We start from the raw sequence: 14,059 nt of genomic DNA, 5'->3' as shown, positions 1-14,059 counted from the left end.
TTGCCACTCCTGGCCATGGTGCATAGACAAGAGAGTTCTAGTGCAGAAATTGCCAGAGGAAAGTGCATTTTAATTTTCAGTTGGTTGCTGACATATCCTGAAAATAGCTCTCCTCTCCCGCCAGCCCTGACGGGAGGTCTCCTTAACTCTGCAAGTCCACAGCGTGTAGAATTATTTCACACCGTCACTCCCTTTCTTTAGTTATTGGCCACTGGAATATGCACTTACATGGTTTGCTCATTCGCTGGGAAGTCAGTCTGTCTTTCTCTTGTCCCATTGGTTTTCTTTTCTTACATATAATAGAAAATTAACCTTATATTTATCTCCTGTGTGATAGTTTTCTAATAGGGTTTTTTTTCTATATTTTCTTTGTCTATGATGTAGTTTCCACTTATATGTATTATATATCACAAGTCGTTAAATATATGTACTTCTGAATATTAAATGTTTTCATGACAAACAATGCAATGGTTACACCATGTTTTGTTTCTGCCTTTTGCTTTAAAAAGAACAGCCGTGTGACACAGAACCGTGCGATGCTCTGTGGAATCTGGGGCCCTCACCTGGGTCGGTCGCCCAACTGAAAGTAGGAAAGTTCTCCAGACAAGACGCCGTCGAGAACTAAATCGACCAGATTAAGGACACCCGGCGTGGCTGGCACACGCACTAACCAGTCGGCTTCACCGGTGAGCCTCAATATTTGCCTTTAGAAAACCCTGGATTGAAAAGCACCCTAGAGCCTGGGTTTCAGGGGTGGCTCCCCATTTCCCCGTGTGGGAAGCCATCGGGCACACGCGACGTGACGCGAGTGAATGCCGTATCTTTGCATGTGCAGTCCCATCGGGGCCCTGGCAACCCCATGAGGCAGAACTGTCTTTAATGTTCAGGTTGAAGGAAGGTAGGCAGGGAGAGCTCTCAGGCCTTAAGCGGGGCACCCCAGTGCCCATGTATAGAGATGGCTCCTTGCTTTGGAGCTGGGCAGGGACAGTGTGGATCTCAGCGGTATCTTGGGGTCCTTCCCCCACCCCTGACAGCCCGAGAACCACGGAAGCAGGCCAATTTGTTCCTCAACGCGCCAGCCATGTTCCTTCCGACACGTTCATTATATTTTTAAGTTATTGCTTGTCAGCAATTCAGCCTCCTTATGGGGTCGCCTTGCAGTCCAGACCCTGAGCACAGAGCTTGCCTGGCCTTGTGCGGGCGTTCCTGCCTCCAGGAGTTCAGCATTTCCTCCCTCCCTCCCTCCCTCCCCCCCTCCCTCCCTCCCTTCCTCCCTCCCTCCCTCCCTCCCTCCCTTCCTCCCTCTCACCCGAGCTTTCCATTGATTTTCAGAGAGAGTGAAAGATAGAAAGACAGAATTATTGATGTGAGAAAAGCATATCTATTGGTTGCCTCCTGCACGGGCCCCAACCAGAGAGGAATGTGCCAACCGGGCATGTGCCCTTGGTGGGAATGGAACCATGAGACCCTAGTTCATAGGTCAACACTCAACCACTGAGCCGCACGGGCCGGGTGTGGCTCAGATTATTAATCAACGGGTCAGTGGCTAAAAGACTCACCGCTAGTTTGGTTTTTCTGTTCTTTGCTGCAAATCCCGCCCCCCGCCACCCCACCCGGCCGCCAAGCTCAAACCATGTCAAACACACTGGGGCGGACTTGGGCCTCCTGACCTCGGTCACCCCACCAGTCACCCCAGGACATCTGGGAATCAAAGCTCTGAATCCTGAAAAGGGGGATGGAGAGGCCAAGGGTCAGACTGACCCCCTGTGGTATTTTTACAGTCTTTTTTATATATATATTTTATTGATTTCAGAGAGGAAGGGAGAGGGAGACAGAAACATCAACAAGAAAAAAAATCACGGATTGGCTGCCTCCTGCACAGCCCAACTGGGGATCGAGCCCGTAACCCGGGCGGGAATAGAACCGTGACCTGGTTCATAGGAGGACACTCAACCACTGAGCCACCCAGCCCAGCTTTATCTCTGTATGTCCATCCCCCCCCCCCCCCCCCGCCCCCTGCAGATGTATCCAGGACCCACTCCCAGCCCGGCACTGCCCTGGGGCAGGGGAACAGCATGGAGAGCACAGGCCCGAATCCCGCCCTCGGCCCTCACACTCATTCTCTCCTGGTTCAGCCACAGGCGGCTGCTGCTCTCCTCACTCGTCCAGGCTGGGCAGGAACAGGGGGGAATACGGGTAAACCTGGAGATAGGGCCGCAGGGCGTCCGGGAAGGAGGCCCTGGGGAAGGTGAACATGTGGGAGCCTGAGGTCCCGCTGTAGAAGGACACAAGCCCGACCTCGCAGTCCAGGAGAACCCCGACGACCAGGGGCCGCTCCTGCAGGCGCAGGGGCGTGCGCGGCCAGGTCAGCGCCACGTAGCCGTCCTTGGCGCACAGCCGCAGGGCCCAGAAGCCGGTCTCGGGCCTCTGCGTGGTCCCCCCGAGCCTCTGCACGCTCTCCAGGCAGACGCCCACGTCCCAGCCCATGCCCTCGCCCACGTCCACCTCGAAGTACTGCCGCCCCGACGCGAAGCTCTGCCGGCCCAGGATGCAGGGTGAGGCCATGAACCTCCAAGGAGAGAGATCACCCTCGCGCTGGGGGCCCCGCGTCACTTGTCTCTGATCCTGGGACAGAATTAGTTCCGGATGCGCTGTTTCTGGATCCAGAGTCACACCGACTGCAAGGGAGGGAGGAAAACAAAGATTTGGTTTTTGCTTGCTGAGAACAGTTCCCTTTCTTTCATGTTTTACTATGTATTTTTATGCATAAATTTTATGCTTGTTTGTTTGTTTGTTTTTCAACCCTCGATCAAGGATGGTTTTCCATTGATTGATTGATTTTTATTATTTTTTTAAAATATATTTTTATTGCCCTAACCTGTTTGGCTCAGTGGATAGAGCATCAGCCTGCGTACGCACCTAATGTACGCAAGGGTCCAAGGTTTGATTCTGGTCAAAGGCATGTACCTTGGTTGCGGGCACATCCCCAGTAGGGAGTGTGCAAGAGGCAGCTGATCGATGTTTCTCTCTCATCGATGTTTCTAACTCTCTATCCCTCTCCCTTCCTCTCTGTAAAAAAAAATCAATAAAACATATTTAAAAAAAAAATTATATATATATATATATATATTGACTTCAGAGAGGAAGGGAGAGGGAGAGAGATAGAAACATCCATGATGGGAATCATGGATCAGCTGCCTCCTGCATGCCCCACACGGGATCGAGCCCGCAATGTGCCCTAGCCATGTGCCCTGACCTGGAATCAAACCCCAACCTCCTGGGGGGGGGGGGGGTGCTCGGGCAACCGCTAGGGCAGCACAGTTTATTTTATTTTATTTTATTTTATTCTTTAAGTTCTAGGGAATAGAGTTTATTGTGGCAGAGAGTGTTACACACGACTGGAGGTGCGGACATTAGTGACATCTCTCTGCGTCCTCCATCGGGAACAAGTGTGACAGGCTTCCTGCGTCCGGTTCCCACCATCACCTGCACGGCTTCCTCACTCTGACCCGTGGACGTTTAACCCGACGGCTTCTGCTGACGCTCTGGTTCCAAACAAAACTGTGCATAAGCTTCTGGGTCCACCTCATCGTCAATATCATCCAAGTACGGTCACCACCCCGGACACACCTGCTCCATTTTCTTCACAGTCTGCAGAAAGAGTCCTCTCTTTCAAGTCACTCTTTTTTTTGTTTTAATAAATCTTGATTGTTGAAAGCATCACATATGTTCTTCCCCCTCCCCCATCCCCTCCTGCCCTCAGGTCACTCCTGAGATGAATCGTGGTCGCGGGATCAGCTGCAGGGAGAGGAGCACCATCCACTGGACACGATGGGGGTTCAGTCACAAAACCATCGGGTGCTGCTTCCCTCGGATGCTGAGGTGACAGGGCCTCTCCCCCAGTTACTTGACCGGAGCTCTACAAGCTTCAAGAGCATCAGCCTCACGTCTTCACTGCAGGGCGCGTCCAGGGCGACGTTTCCAATCCTCTGGATAACCTCGTCCATGTCCGTCCTTCCTTGTGCTTTCCAGGCATCTTCCAACCCAGGCCCTGTCAACTCCATGAATTTTGCTGCACAAATTAGGTTATCATCCACAGGGTGAGAAAGGAGGGCATCCAACAACCCCCGGAGAGCAGCTGTTTGAGGCTGTCCATAATCCCCTTTGATCTTCAGCGAAGATAAAGATCTCCTTGCAAGAGCACGAACCCATGGAATCGTTTCCGAGCTGCTTCATCCCCCTTGGCAGCTTGATCTATAGGCCAATAATCAGCCTGACATCTTTGAAGGAGCACTTGGCGGAAGCTGCCCCTCTGTGAGCGAATGGGCAGGTGACGGGACAGGTAACCACACAGGCGAGCTCCCCTGCAGCGGAACCTTGGCTCGGACGTGGCCTGTTGGTAGATGAGGTCCACCAGTTCTTCCAAAGCCTCGTCCGTGGTGACCCGGCCACTCAGGGTCTCTGCAAACAGCTCCATGTCAGTTTCACAACTGCCAGGCTGCTCTGTCAGATGGTCTAAGAAATCCCAAACGAATACGGACAGAGGGAGACCATCCTCGCAGGGTCCTGGTAATTAGAAGAACCTCAAGGGTAGAATTCAGGGCGCTGGCTGTCAGCGTGGGCGTTCACAGGGGAGCGACGACCACCCGGAGACTTGGACTCCAAGTTCTGCTGGGGTCTCGTTTGTTCCAAGAATGTCCCTTCAGAGGGTGGGAAAGGGGTGGTTGCAATTTTCCTCCCAGGATCCTCCCTTGCGGACACACAAAGGGCTCCTGTGGGCCGTGATCATGCACGCCGCGGGCCCCAGGTGGCTTTCAGGGTCGAGGTTGGAGGCAAACCCCACTGCCAACACAGTTTCTTTGAGAGAAGACCAGCCTGTGCTCTGGAGTCTGAGCGTTGTTTCGGACCAGCGAGGGGAGCACAGGGCTGTGAACATAAAGTAGAAACCCTCCCATTTGTCCCCGTGACCCGTGGGGTGGAGGTTGCACTGAGCTCGGTCCCCTGGGGGCTCAGCATCGCCCTCACGTACCTTGATGGCTCCTCAAACGTTTCCTCAGGTCAAAATAGAGCTCGGGGACGTCGCACTCAGTCTCAACCTCCAAGGACAGGGCCTCCGGCATCTCCAGCCGCACAGCCTGGCTCCTGGGGGAGCAGAGACCAGAGCTGCTCAGGGGGCACCCCGCGGCTCCACACCCCACTCCCCCTCGTCCTCCCTTCAGCACTCACCTGCTCAGGGCGCTCTTCACGTCCTGTGGGGAAAAAAGGCACAGGTGAGTGTGGGAACACCATGCTGATGGGGTGCTGCTCCCTCCCAGAGGCGCAGGGCAGGCCCGGCCTTGGGTTCGGATGGGATGGGGCTTACACCCTGGTCGGGAGAGCACCTGGATGACTCTGCAAAGCAATCCTGTTCTTTTAAATCTTAGGACACACACACTTATGGGAACAGGGGGTGAGTTTCTTACATGTGAACAGGGGTTAAGTTTTTGTTAAGTTTCCTTCCCAAGCCCTGTGCGAAGTGACTGGGGGGGTGACTGAGCTGTGAGTCCAGCGAGCAGAACCCATGAGCAGGATCAGGTCCACCCACCAGGAGCCAAAACACCATCTGACCAACAGCATCTCATCGCCTGGGGACTGAGGACAAGAGCTGACGGCTGAGGCCCCCAGGGCTGCACACAGCACCCAGCCCCTTCCCCTTTGTAGTCCGGTCCCTGCACCTGCTGGGAGACAGGACTCGATGGGTGTAAGCGCCCTGTCTGCTGGGTGAGCCCCTTCTCAGTAAACGCCTTATGGGACTCATCCCTGCCTTCGTGACTGGACACAGCGACAGGCAGCCAAGCCCACCAGGGGGTTTCCGGGTAACAGATGGACACCCCGGGCAACGATCCCCACTCCGGCCTCTGGACGGTCAGCACAGCAGGACACCTCTCAGCCTCTGAGCCTGGCACCCTCAGTGCTGAGGTGCTGGGGACCCTGCGGCTGCTTAGGTGTGTGGGGAGCCCCCAATCCTCCCTCTGGCCTCACCTCCCTCAGAGCGCACTGGCCAGATGCCCCCGGTCACAAAGCCTCAGGGGTGGGTGGGTGCACGGCTCCCAGACTGGGCCCTGAGGTGGCGGCCACAGTGACCCGGGGGCAGAGCAGCCATGAGACATGGTCACCCTGAGGGGCGCCATCCACTTCCACCCGCCGGACCTGGGACCAGCAGCGGCCAGGGAGGTTCACCTTCCTGAGGCTGGAAGTGAAGCATAGTAACCTCCATCTCGTATAGAAAACTGCTGTTAAAATTCTCTGCTGCTGTGAGATAATCCCTTGTTCTGTAACTCTGTCATTATAAACTCAGTCACTTTAAGACAGTCTGTTATTCTGTAAAACAACTTGTTTTTAGTTCAAATAATAGAAAAAGATCAACTTAACTGTCTGACCTTGCCAACTAGCCACCCAATGGAATAGCCTAAAATAGACTAATCCTGGTAAGAATTGTGCCGTGCACAAACTCATTATGTATTCAAGGTTACAACTGTCTGTAACATTAACTCACAGAGAGCCCTTTGTAATATCTGCAAACAAAGAGGCTCAAAAGGTATAAAGACGGGAAACTTCCTGAATGAGTTGCTCAGAGATTTGGAAAGAGACACCTCCCTCTGGGCCCCACGCAATAAACAACTCCTAGTTAATTGGCTCATTAAGGCCTCTTGTATCTCATTCGATGATTTACCATAAACAGAAGGAGGGCCCATCAGGCCAGGCTCACCATCACTCATGCAGTGGCCCCACCTGGTCCCCGCCATCGCCTGACCTTCAGGATTCTGTGCCCCTGGACACAGGCACGTGGGAGCGGAAGCCATCCCCTGAGCCTGATCGGCCGAGGAACCCACCCCCTCTACCTACAGGGGGGATTTCATTTTTCTTGATCATTACCCGAGGATAATTTTCAATTGATTTTTAGGAAGAGTGGGACTGGGAGGGAGAGACAGAGAGAAACATCGATGTGAGAGAAACACATTGACTGGTTGCCTCCTGCACAAGCCCTGACCACGGCCTGGACCAGGGAGGAGCCGGCAATCAAGGTATATGACCTTGACCAGAATGGAACCCTGCACCCTTCGGTCCTCAGGCTGATGCTCTATCCATTCAGCAACATTGGATTTTTGAGCCAAATCACAATTTTCTGATTTATACATAGAACGCTGGAGACCAGTGGAAGCCACCTTGTAGATTTTATATTCTGCTCAATATTCTAAAAAAAAAATAGCCTTAGCCCAGCTGGTGTGGCTCAGTGGTTGAACATCAACCTATGAACCAGGAGGTCAGGGTATGATCCCCTATCAGGGCACATGTCCAGGTTGCAGGCTCAATCAATGATTCTCTCTCATCATTGATGTTTCTATCTCTCTCTCCCTCTCCCTCTCTCAAATCAAATTAAAAAAAAAAAAAACACGTTAAAAAATGATAAGAAGTAAAAATAAAAGAAATTTGCCTTTATGCTCTAGCTGGTTTAGCTCAGTGGATAGGGCGTCGGCCTGTGGACTGAAGGGTCCCAAGTTCAATTCAGGTCAAGGGCACACGCCTTGGTTGCAGGCTTGATCTCAGGCCTAGAGCTGGGCACCTGTGGAGGCAACCAATCACTGTGTCCCTCTCCCATCGACATTTCTCTCTCTGTCTCTCCCTCTCCCACTCTCTCTAAAAACAATGGAACAATATCCTGGAATGAGGATTAACAAAATGACTAAATAAGAATAAGAGAAATCTGCCTATGACTCCCCCACACTGATGTGCCACCGCTGAGCCAGGCAGGCGGTCCTCTGTTCCCATGGCCCCCCCCCAAACCCCCCAACAGCTCAGGACCCGCCTCCTTGGCGTCCCCCCAGGGCAGAGCCTCACCTGCAGCAGCTTCTGGGCGGAGCCCTGGCATCGCTCCTCCAGCTCCCGGATGTGGCTCTCGAGCTGGCGGCTCTGCTGGTCCAGGTCGGCCTCACTGACCCTCAGTCTCTGCAGAGTGCGCTGTTCCTCGCTCTCCAGTCGCCACAGGAACGACCTCTCCTCCTCCCTCAGGAAGCTGTGCAGGTTCTGGAATTCCGCCCGGATTTTCTGTCTCTGAGCCTCTATCTTCTCCTACAGTCAAGAGAGGACGCTCAGCCCGGCCGGCGGGGCTCAGTGGTTGAGCGTCCACCTGTGACCCAGGAGGTCACATTGGAACCCGGTCAGGACACAGGCCCGGGTTTCAGGCTCCATCCCCAGTGGGGGGCGTGCAGGAGGCAGCCGATCCATGATTCTCTCTCCTCTTGGATGTTTCTATCTCTCCCTTCCTCTCTGTCATAAATACAAATATAAAATAAAGTAAAGAAAGTTGGAAAGCCAGTGGGGACGGCTCTCGGGAAATAGGCATGTGATTCTTCGGCTCTGACAGGCACTGGCCTCCTGGCCATTTCCTGCTGGAAGGAGGGGGGGAGGGGATGAGCTCTCATTAATGTGGACAAGGAGGGCAATGGCTTCTTCTCGGGGTTCCACCTGCTGCTCCGGTTCAGTGACACCATCACTGTGCTTCGCCCGATCAGACCCTACGCCTAAGCGCCAGGACAGACAGAGCTTGACACCAAGAAATCCCTGTTCTTTTTGCTGTTGTTGTCGTTAATCCTCAGCCCAGGATATTCTCTCCATTGATTGTTAGAGAGAGGGGAGTGGCAGGGAGGGAGGGTGGGGAGAGAGAGAGGAACATCAATGTGAGAGAGACATGGACTGTTGCCTCCTGCACACGCCCGACTGGGGGGGACTGCACCTGAGCCCAGGGGAGTGCCCTCCAGCGGCCAAGGCGAGAGCCCCCCATTCTCACCTTCCACTGGGCGATCTGCTTCGCCGTGAAAGCTTTCTGGTTCGTGCATTCCTCTTCCAGTTGCCTCAGTTTCCTCACCGCTTCCTGGAGCTTTTCCTGGAGGAAGAAATGGAGTGACCCTTGCTGAACACATCTCCCTTCTCCCTCTGACGGGAAGAACCTGGATGTCAGTGCCCGGGACTCTCTCTGTCCCTGTCACCCTGACCCTTCTCTCGGCTAATGGACAGGACAGCCTGTGTGGGGACCTCGACTGAGCTGATGGAAGGCTCGGCGACACCTGCCTTTCTCCACATGCCCCCGCCCCCTGGCTGTGCATTTGCCTTGGGCCCTCTCACAGGAGAGCCCTCTCTTTTCTCAGCACTCCTACATACTGTTAATTTTTTTTTATTTTTAAAAATCTATACTAATAAATGGGTAATATGCAAATTGGTCACAATGCCACAGTCACAACTGGATATGCTAATTAGTTGTGACCTAATATGCAAACTAGTCATGACCAGTATGCAAATTAACCATCACACCAACACAATAAGAGATGATATGCTAATTAGCCTTGATATGCAAATTGGTCGTGACCAGTATGAAAATTGACCATCCCTCCAACACACTTGATGGCCTGCAGGGGAAGGTCATTTGGGGCAATCAGGCCAGCAAGGGAGGGTAATTGGGGGCGACTGGGCCGGCAGGGGAACACTTAGGCATCAATCTGGCTGGCAGAGAAGTGGTTAGGGGGTGATCAGGCCACCAGGCAGGAGAGCGTTTGGGAGCCAGCAGTCCTGGATTGTGAGAGGAATGCCTGACTGCCCGTTTAGGCCCCATCCCTGTGGGGCCTAAATGGGCAGTTGGGCATCCCTCAAGGGTTCCCAGATAGGAGAGGATGCAGGCTGGGCTGAAGGAAACCCCACCCCCAATGCATAGATTTCGTGCACTGGGCCTCTAGTATGCATATATTGTTATTATTTTTCGGAGGGAGAGAGAGAAACATCATTGATGAGAGAGAATCATGGATCAGCTGCCTCCTGATCACCCTTTACTAGGGAGCGAGCCACAACCGGGACGTGTGCCCGACCGAGAATCCAACAGGAACCTCCAGGTTCATAGGACGATGCTCAACCACTGAGCCACGCTGGCCGGGATGCATGGTTAGTGTTCAGGCTCCTTCAGGACTCACCTCTGGGAGGCTCCCCGGGACCACCCGCACCCAGTGTCCCCCTTCCCACCCCCCAGGCCATGGAGGCCGGGCAGTCCTTCCACTGGTGCGTCTTCCCTACTGGACGGCAGGCTGCCCACGAGGTGGCTCCTGGTCCCTGTGCTTTCACTCCCCCAGGCGCCCGTGCACACGCACCATCTCATTACATTGACCCAAGCGGCAACAAAACGTGCAGGTGCGGCCCTGGCTGGTCGGGCTCAGTGGCTACAGCCTCATCCCAGTACCATTCCAGTCAAAGGCACGAATTTCGGCTGCCGTTTCCTGGCCCTGGTTGCGGCGCCTGCAGGAGGCAACCAATCCATGTCTCTCTCAGATCGATGTTTCTCTTTCTCTATCCCCCTCCCTTCCACTCTCTCTAAAAATCAATGGAAAATATCCTCAGGTGAGGATTATCACACAAAAAAGAACACCATGCATGTGTGGGTTGGAGCGCATGGGGCACTGGAGCTGGGACCAGTTCATCGCAGCCGGGACCTACATGAATCTGACCGTCCGGGGAAGGTGGGGCTGGACAGCCAGGACTTGACTCAGGGAGGACCCACCCTCAACCTTCCCGCCACTCTCTTCCCCCCCACTTTCCACCCCCCACCCTACCTCCTGCTGGAAGAAAGAACCCCGCAAGGAAAGCTAGAATTCAGGGTCCCAACCTTGGACTCCAGGCTAGATGATGGGGGTATTGGCACCCAAGGGGGCACTGGGCTGGATAAGGGGGTCTCGGGGTGCAGGAGTGGTCACTGGGCTGGATAAGGGGGGTCTCGGGGTGCAGGAGGGGTCACTGGGCTGGATGAGGGGGGTCTCGGGGTGCAGGAGGGGGCACTGGGCTGGATGAGGGGGGTCTCGGGGCACAGGAGGGGTCACTGGGCTGGATGAGGGGGGTCTCGGGGTGCAGGAGGGGGCACTGGGCTGGATGAGGGGGGTCTCGGGGTGCAGGAGGGGGCACTGGGCTGGATGAGGGGGGTCTCGGGGCACAGGAGGGGGCACTGGGCTGGATGAGGGGGGTTTCGGGGTGCAGGAGGGGTCAATGGGGTGGATGAGGGGGGTCTCGGGGTGCAGGAGGGGGCACTGGGCTGGATGAGGGGGGTCTCGGGGCACAGGAGGGGTCACTCACCCTGTAGCCGGGGCTCGCGTCCTCCAGGAGCGCTGTATTGTGGCCCTTGTGCCGCCCATCGCGCTCGCAGCGCCAGCAGATGAGCTGGCCGTCGTCCTCACAGAAGAGGTGCAGCCGCTCTCCGTGCTCCTGGCAAGACGGTTCCTGCTCCTGCTCCTGGAGGGCTGCGATGAGGCTGCCCAGCTGCTTGATGGGCCGCAGGCTGTGTCTTTTGAAGGGAGCCCGGCACTGTGGGCAGGAGAAGGTCTTCGTGCCCTGCTGGCTCCGAGAGGAGGAGGGCGGGCCCATGAAGCCCAAGAGGCAGGCCTGGCAGTAGCTGTGGCCACAGCTGATGCTCACGGGCTCGGCCATCAGGTGCAGGCAGATGGAGCAGGTGGCCTCCTCCCTCATCTTCTTGCTGGCGGAGGCCGACGCCATGCCTCTGCCGGAAGCTGCAATGTCGGACCCAGAGGCTCCCACAGCGGAGGCGGCACACCCACCCCAGCTTCCTGTGGGCGCCCGGCTGCCAGGCCCCACGGGCCTGGAGGTCTTATCTGGAGGGAAGAAAGGTCTGCAATGTGGACGCTGCAGAGAGTGCAGCTGTCCTGTGGACTAGGGTGGGGACCCCAATTCCATTCACTAAAATGAAACAGAATTTAACATGCAGATGCAGCCTCACCTGAGGATGTTTTTCCATTGATTTTTAGAGAGAGTGGTAGGGAGGGGGGGAGACAGAGAGAGACACACACCCATGGGCTGCCTCCCACATGCACTCTGACCAGGGACAGAGATGGAACCTGCAACCCAGGTACGTGCCCTTGACCGCATTCGAACCCAGGACCCTTCAGTCCTCAGGCCAATGCTCTCTCCACTGAGCCGCACCGGGCAGGACTGGTCACATTTCCATTGCTTCATGGCCACCGGGGGCTGCAGGAAGCCCCAATAGAGACCATCCATCAGGGGGAAGCTGGTGTTGGAGCCCAGACACAGGGAGGGCGAGGGCGAAGCAGGATGCCCCCAGGGACCCAGTGCGGGCCTGGGGGACTCTCCCACCTGAGGAACATGAGGAATAATTGGAATAACTGGTTCCAGGACCGTTTCTTTGCAACTTAAGGAACTGGGTGGATCAGGAAGATTCCACTGAACCACAACTATGGACCTGCTGAGCCTCTGCACCCCCAGCCATTCCCCCGACGGCCCCCCACAGAGAACAGAGGCTGGGCAGCGGGCTCAGTAGTTAGAGCGTCCACTGCACACTGACGTGTCCCGGGTTCCATTCCCGCGGTCTCTCTCTCTCTCTCTCTCTCCCCCCCCCCCCCCCTGCCGCCCTCCCTTCCTTTCTCTGGAAAAGAAAGAAAAAATCTCCTCCAGGGAAACCCACCCAGGATGAACCCGAGGTAAACACGGCACCTGAGACCCAGTGAGTCCCTCCAGCCTCCCTCCCCTGAGAGGCGCCGGCCGGCTGGCTCAGTGGTTTAGCGTCCGCCTTTGGACCAGGAGGTCAGGGTTCCATTCCCGGTCAGCGCACATGCCTGGCTTAGAGGCTCGATCCCCAGTGGGGGGCGTGCAGGAGAAACATCATGTGTCTCTCTCTCCCTCTCCCTTCCTCTCTGAAATCCATACAAACATTTTTTTAAATAAAGGAAAGGCCTGGGCTGGGCAGAGGGGCGGGTCGTGGAGGCCCAGTCAGGTGACCTCTCTCCTCCTCCAGCCAGGACTGTCTCCCAGGAGAAGTTCCAGGCACCTGCAACCCTGGGGGACGAGGGGAAGGGGAGCAAATGGGAAGACAAGACCTCAAGGTCCTCCAGGGAGGACCCAGGAACCAGAGAGCGAAGGAGGGACCCTGGGACCCTGGCCCGGGGCTGCAGCTCCTGGAGAGCCAGGCCTGCCCTCCTGGGAGCAGAGGGAGGTGGGCCAGTTGCAGATCCAACTTCCTGGGACCTGACAATGGAGGGAACACAACCAGGAATCCCTGAGACCACTGGACCCCTCTTTCTCTGTAGCCAGGGCAGCCCCCGGAGCCACAGAGAGTTTCTGCTCAGAGTCCCTTCCTGGGGGGGTGATTTCCGGGGGACACACTGGGGTCCTCTGTGGCTGGGCTGTGTCCCCAAGATAGGACCTGCCCTCCAGGGGCTCCGGGGGCCTGTCCCGGCCTCCACTCCCCCCGCCTCGCACCAGGATCTCCTGAGGTTGGATCAGCTTGGAGTTTGGTGGAAGCAAAAGCGGCCTCGGGAAGGTCTACTGGAGGAACAGAGTCCAGAGGCCCTGATATCTGAAACAGGTCCCTCCCTGCCGCCCGGGGGGCCCCCCACCGCACCCCCTCCCGTCCACACACGGGGAGTCACGATCCTCCCTGGGAGACCTGCCTGGTCCCACCCCAGTACCTGGGCCACCACAGATGCCACACACTCTCTGGCGGGAGTTGCCTGGAGCAGCCACTTCCCAAGTCCTGGGCAGGATTCAAGTGAAAATGAAACTGCCAGTGGTGGGGGCGGGGCGCTGCTGGGTTTGGGGAGGAAACCAGGAAATGCCCCTAAGGGTTTGCACGTGGCTGGGCTGGGCCCCGCAGGGCAGGGAGAGGTGGGAAGAAGTCCTTCTACAGCCACAGGAAAGGGGACAAGTCCTCAGGGACCTGGGCTCTGGGCCAGCAGGAGTGTCTGAGGTCGGAGAGCAGCACAGCACACAGGCCCGACAGCAGCTCTTCCGAACAACTCCCTCAGGGTCCCTCATTTTCTAGGTGGATGTTATTTTATTTTTTGCTATTTTTTAGGTCCCAATTCTCTCATCACTGCTCTGAAGGGGGCGGTGGAAAGGGCTGGTGACCTCCGTCCTCATTCTCCCCCTCAGCGTCGCTCTGGAGGGTCAGACACTGGTCAGCATCACCAACAGTCAGCACCCAGCTGGGAGCTGGGAGCCATGGGAGGCCCTAGGCCAC

The 14,059-nt window shown here is 56.0% G+C and overlaps 1 protein-coding gene across 1 annotated transcript; it reads right to left on the bottom strand.

Annotated features, from left to right (window-relative positions):
• Positions 1-2,007: 2,007 nt before the first annotated feature.
• On the bottom strand, positions 2,008-13,582 carry LOC118673012 (E3 ubiquitin-protein ligase TRIM38-like). The gene is made up of 7 exons (XM_036343358.1): positions 13,509-13,582; positions 11,146-11,678; positions 8,828-8,923; positions 7,879-8,109; positions 5,227-5,249; positions 5,030-5,142; positions 2,008-2,678 (listed from the first exon to the last, which is right to left on the bottom strand). The coding sequence occupies exons 2-7, from the start codon at positions 11,560-11,562 to the stop codon at positions 2,158-2,160; spliced, it is 1,401 nt and encodes a 466-aa protein (XP_036199251.1). The 5' UTR covers positions 11,563-11,678; positions 13,509-13,582; the 3' UTR covers positions 2,008-2,157.
• Between the last annotated feature and the right edge of the window lie 477 nt (positions 13,583-14,059).

The sequence above is a fragment of the Myotis myotis genome, unplaced genomic scaffold (genome assembly GCF_014108235.1).
Source record: "Myotis myotis isolate mMyoMyo1 unplaced genomic scaffold, mMyoMyo1.p scaffold_m19_p_18, whole genome shotgun sequence".
NCBI lineage: Eukaryota > Metazoa > Chordata > Mammalia > Chiroptera > Vespertilionidae > Myotis > Myotis myotis.
Note: the sequence above shows the minus strand (reverse complement) of the source record. Positions and strands in the feature narration are given on the sequence as shown.

Excerpts from the sequence above, each read along its gene's own strand:
- LOC118673012 (XM_036343358.1), bottom strand. The coding sequence starts at position 11,562 with ATGGCGTCGGCCTCCGCCAGCAAGAAGATGAGGGAGGAGGCCACCTGC. Across the intron at positions 8,110-8,827 it reads AGCAGATCGCCCAGTGGAAG|GAGAAGATAGAGGCTCAGAG; the intron begins GTGAGAATGGGG and ends TCTTGACTGTAG. Across the intron at positions 5,143-5,226 it reads GTGAAGAGCGCCCTGAGCAG|GAGCCAGGCTGTGCGGCTGG; the intron begins GTGAGTGCTGAA and ends CTGCTCCCCCAG.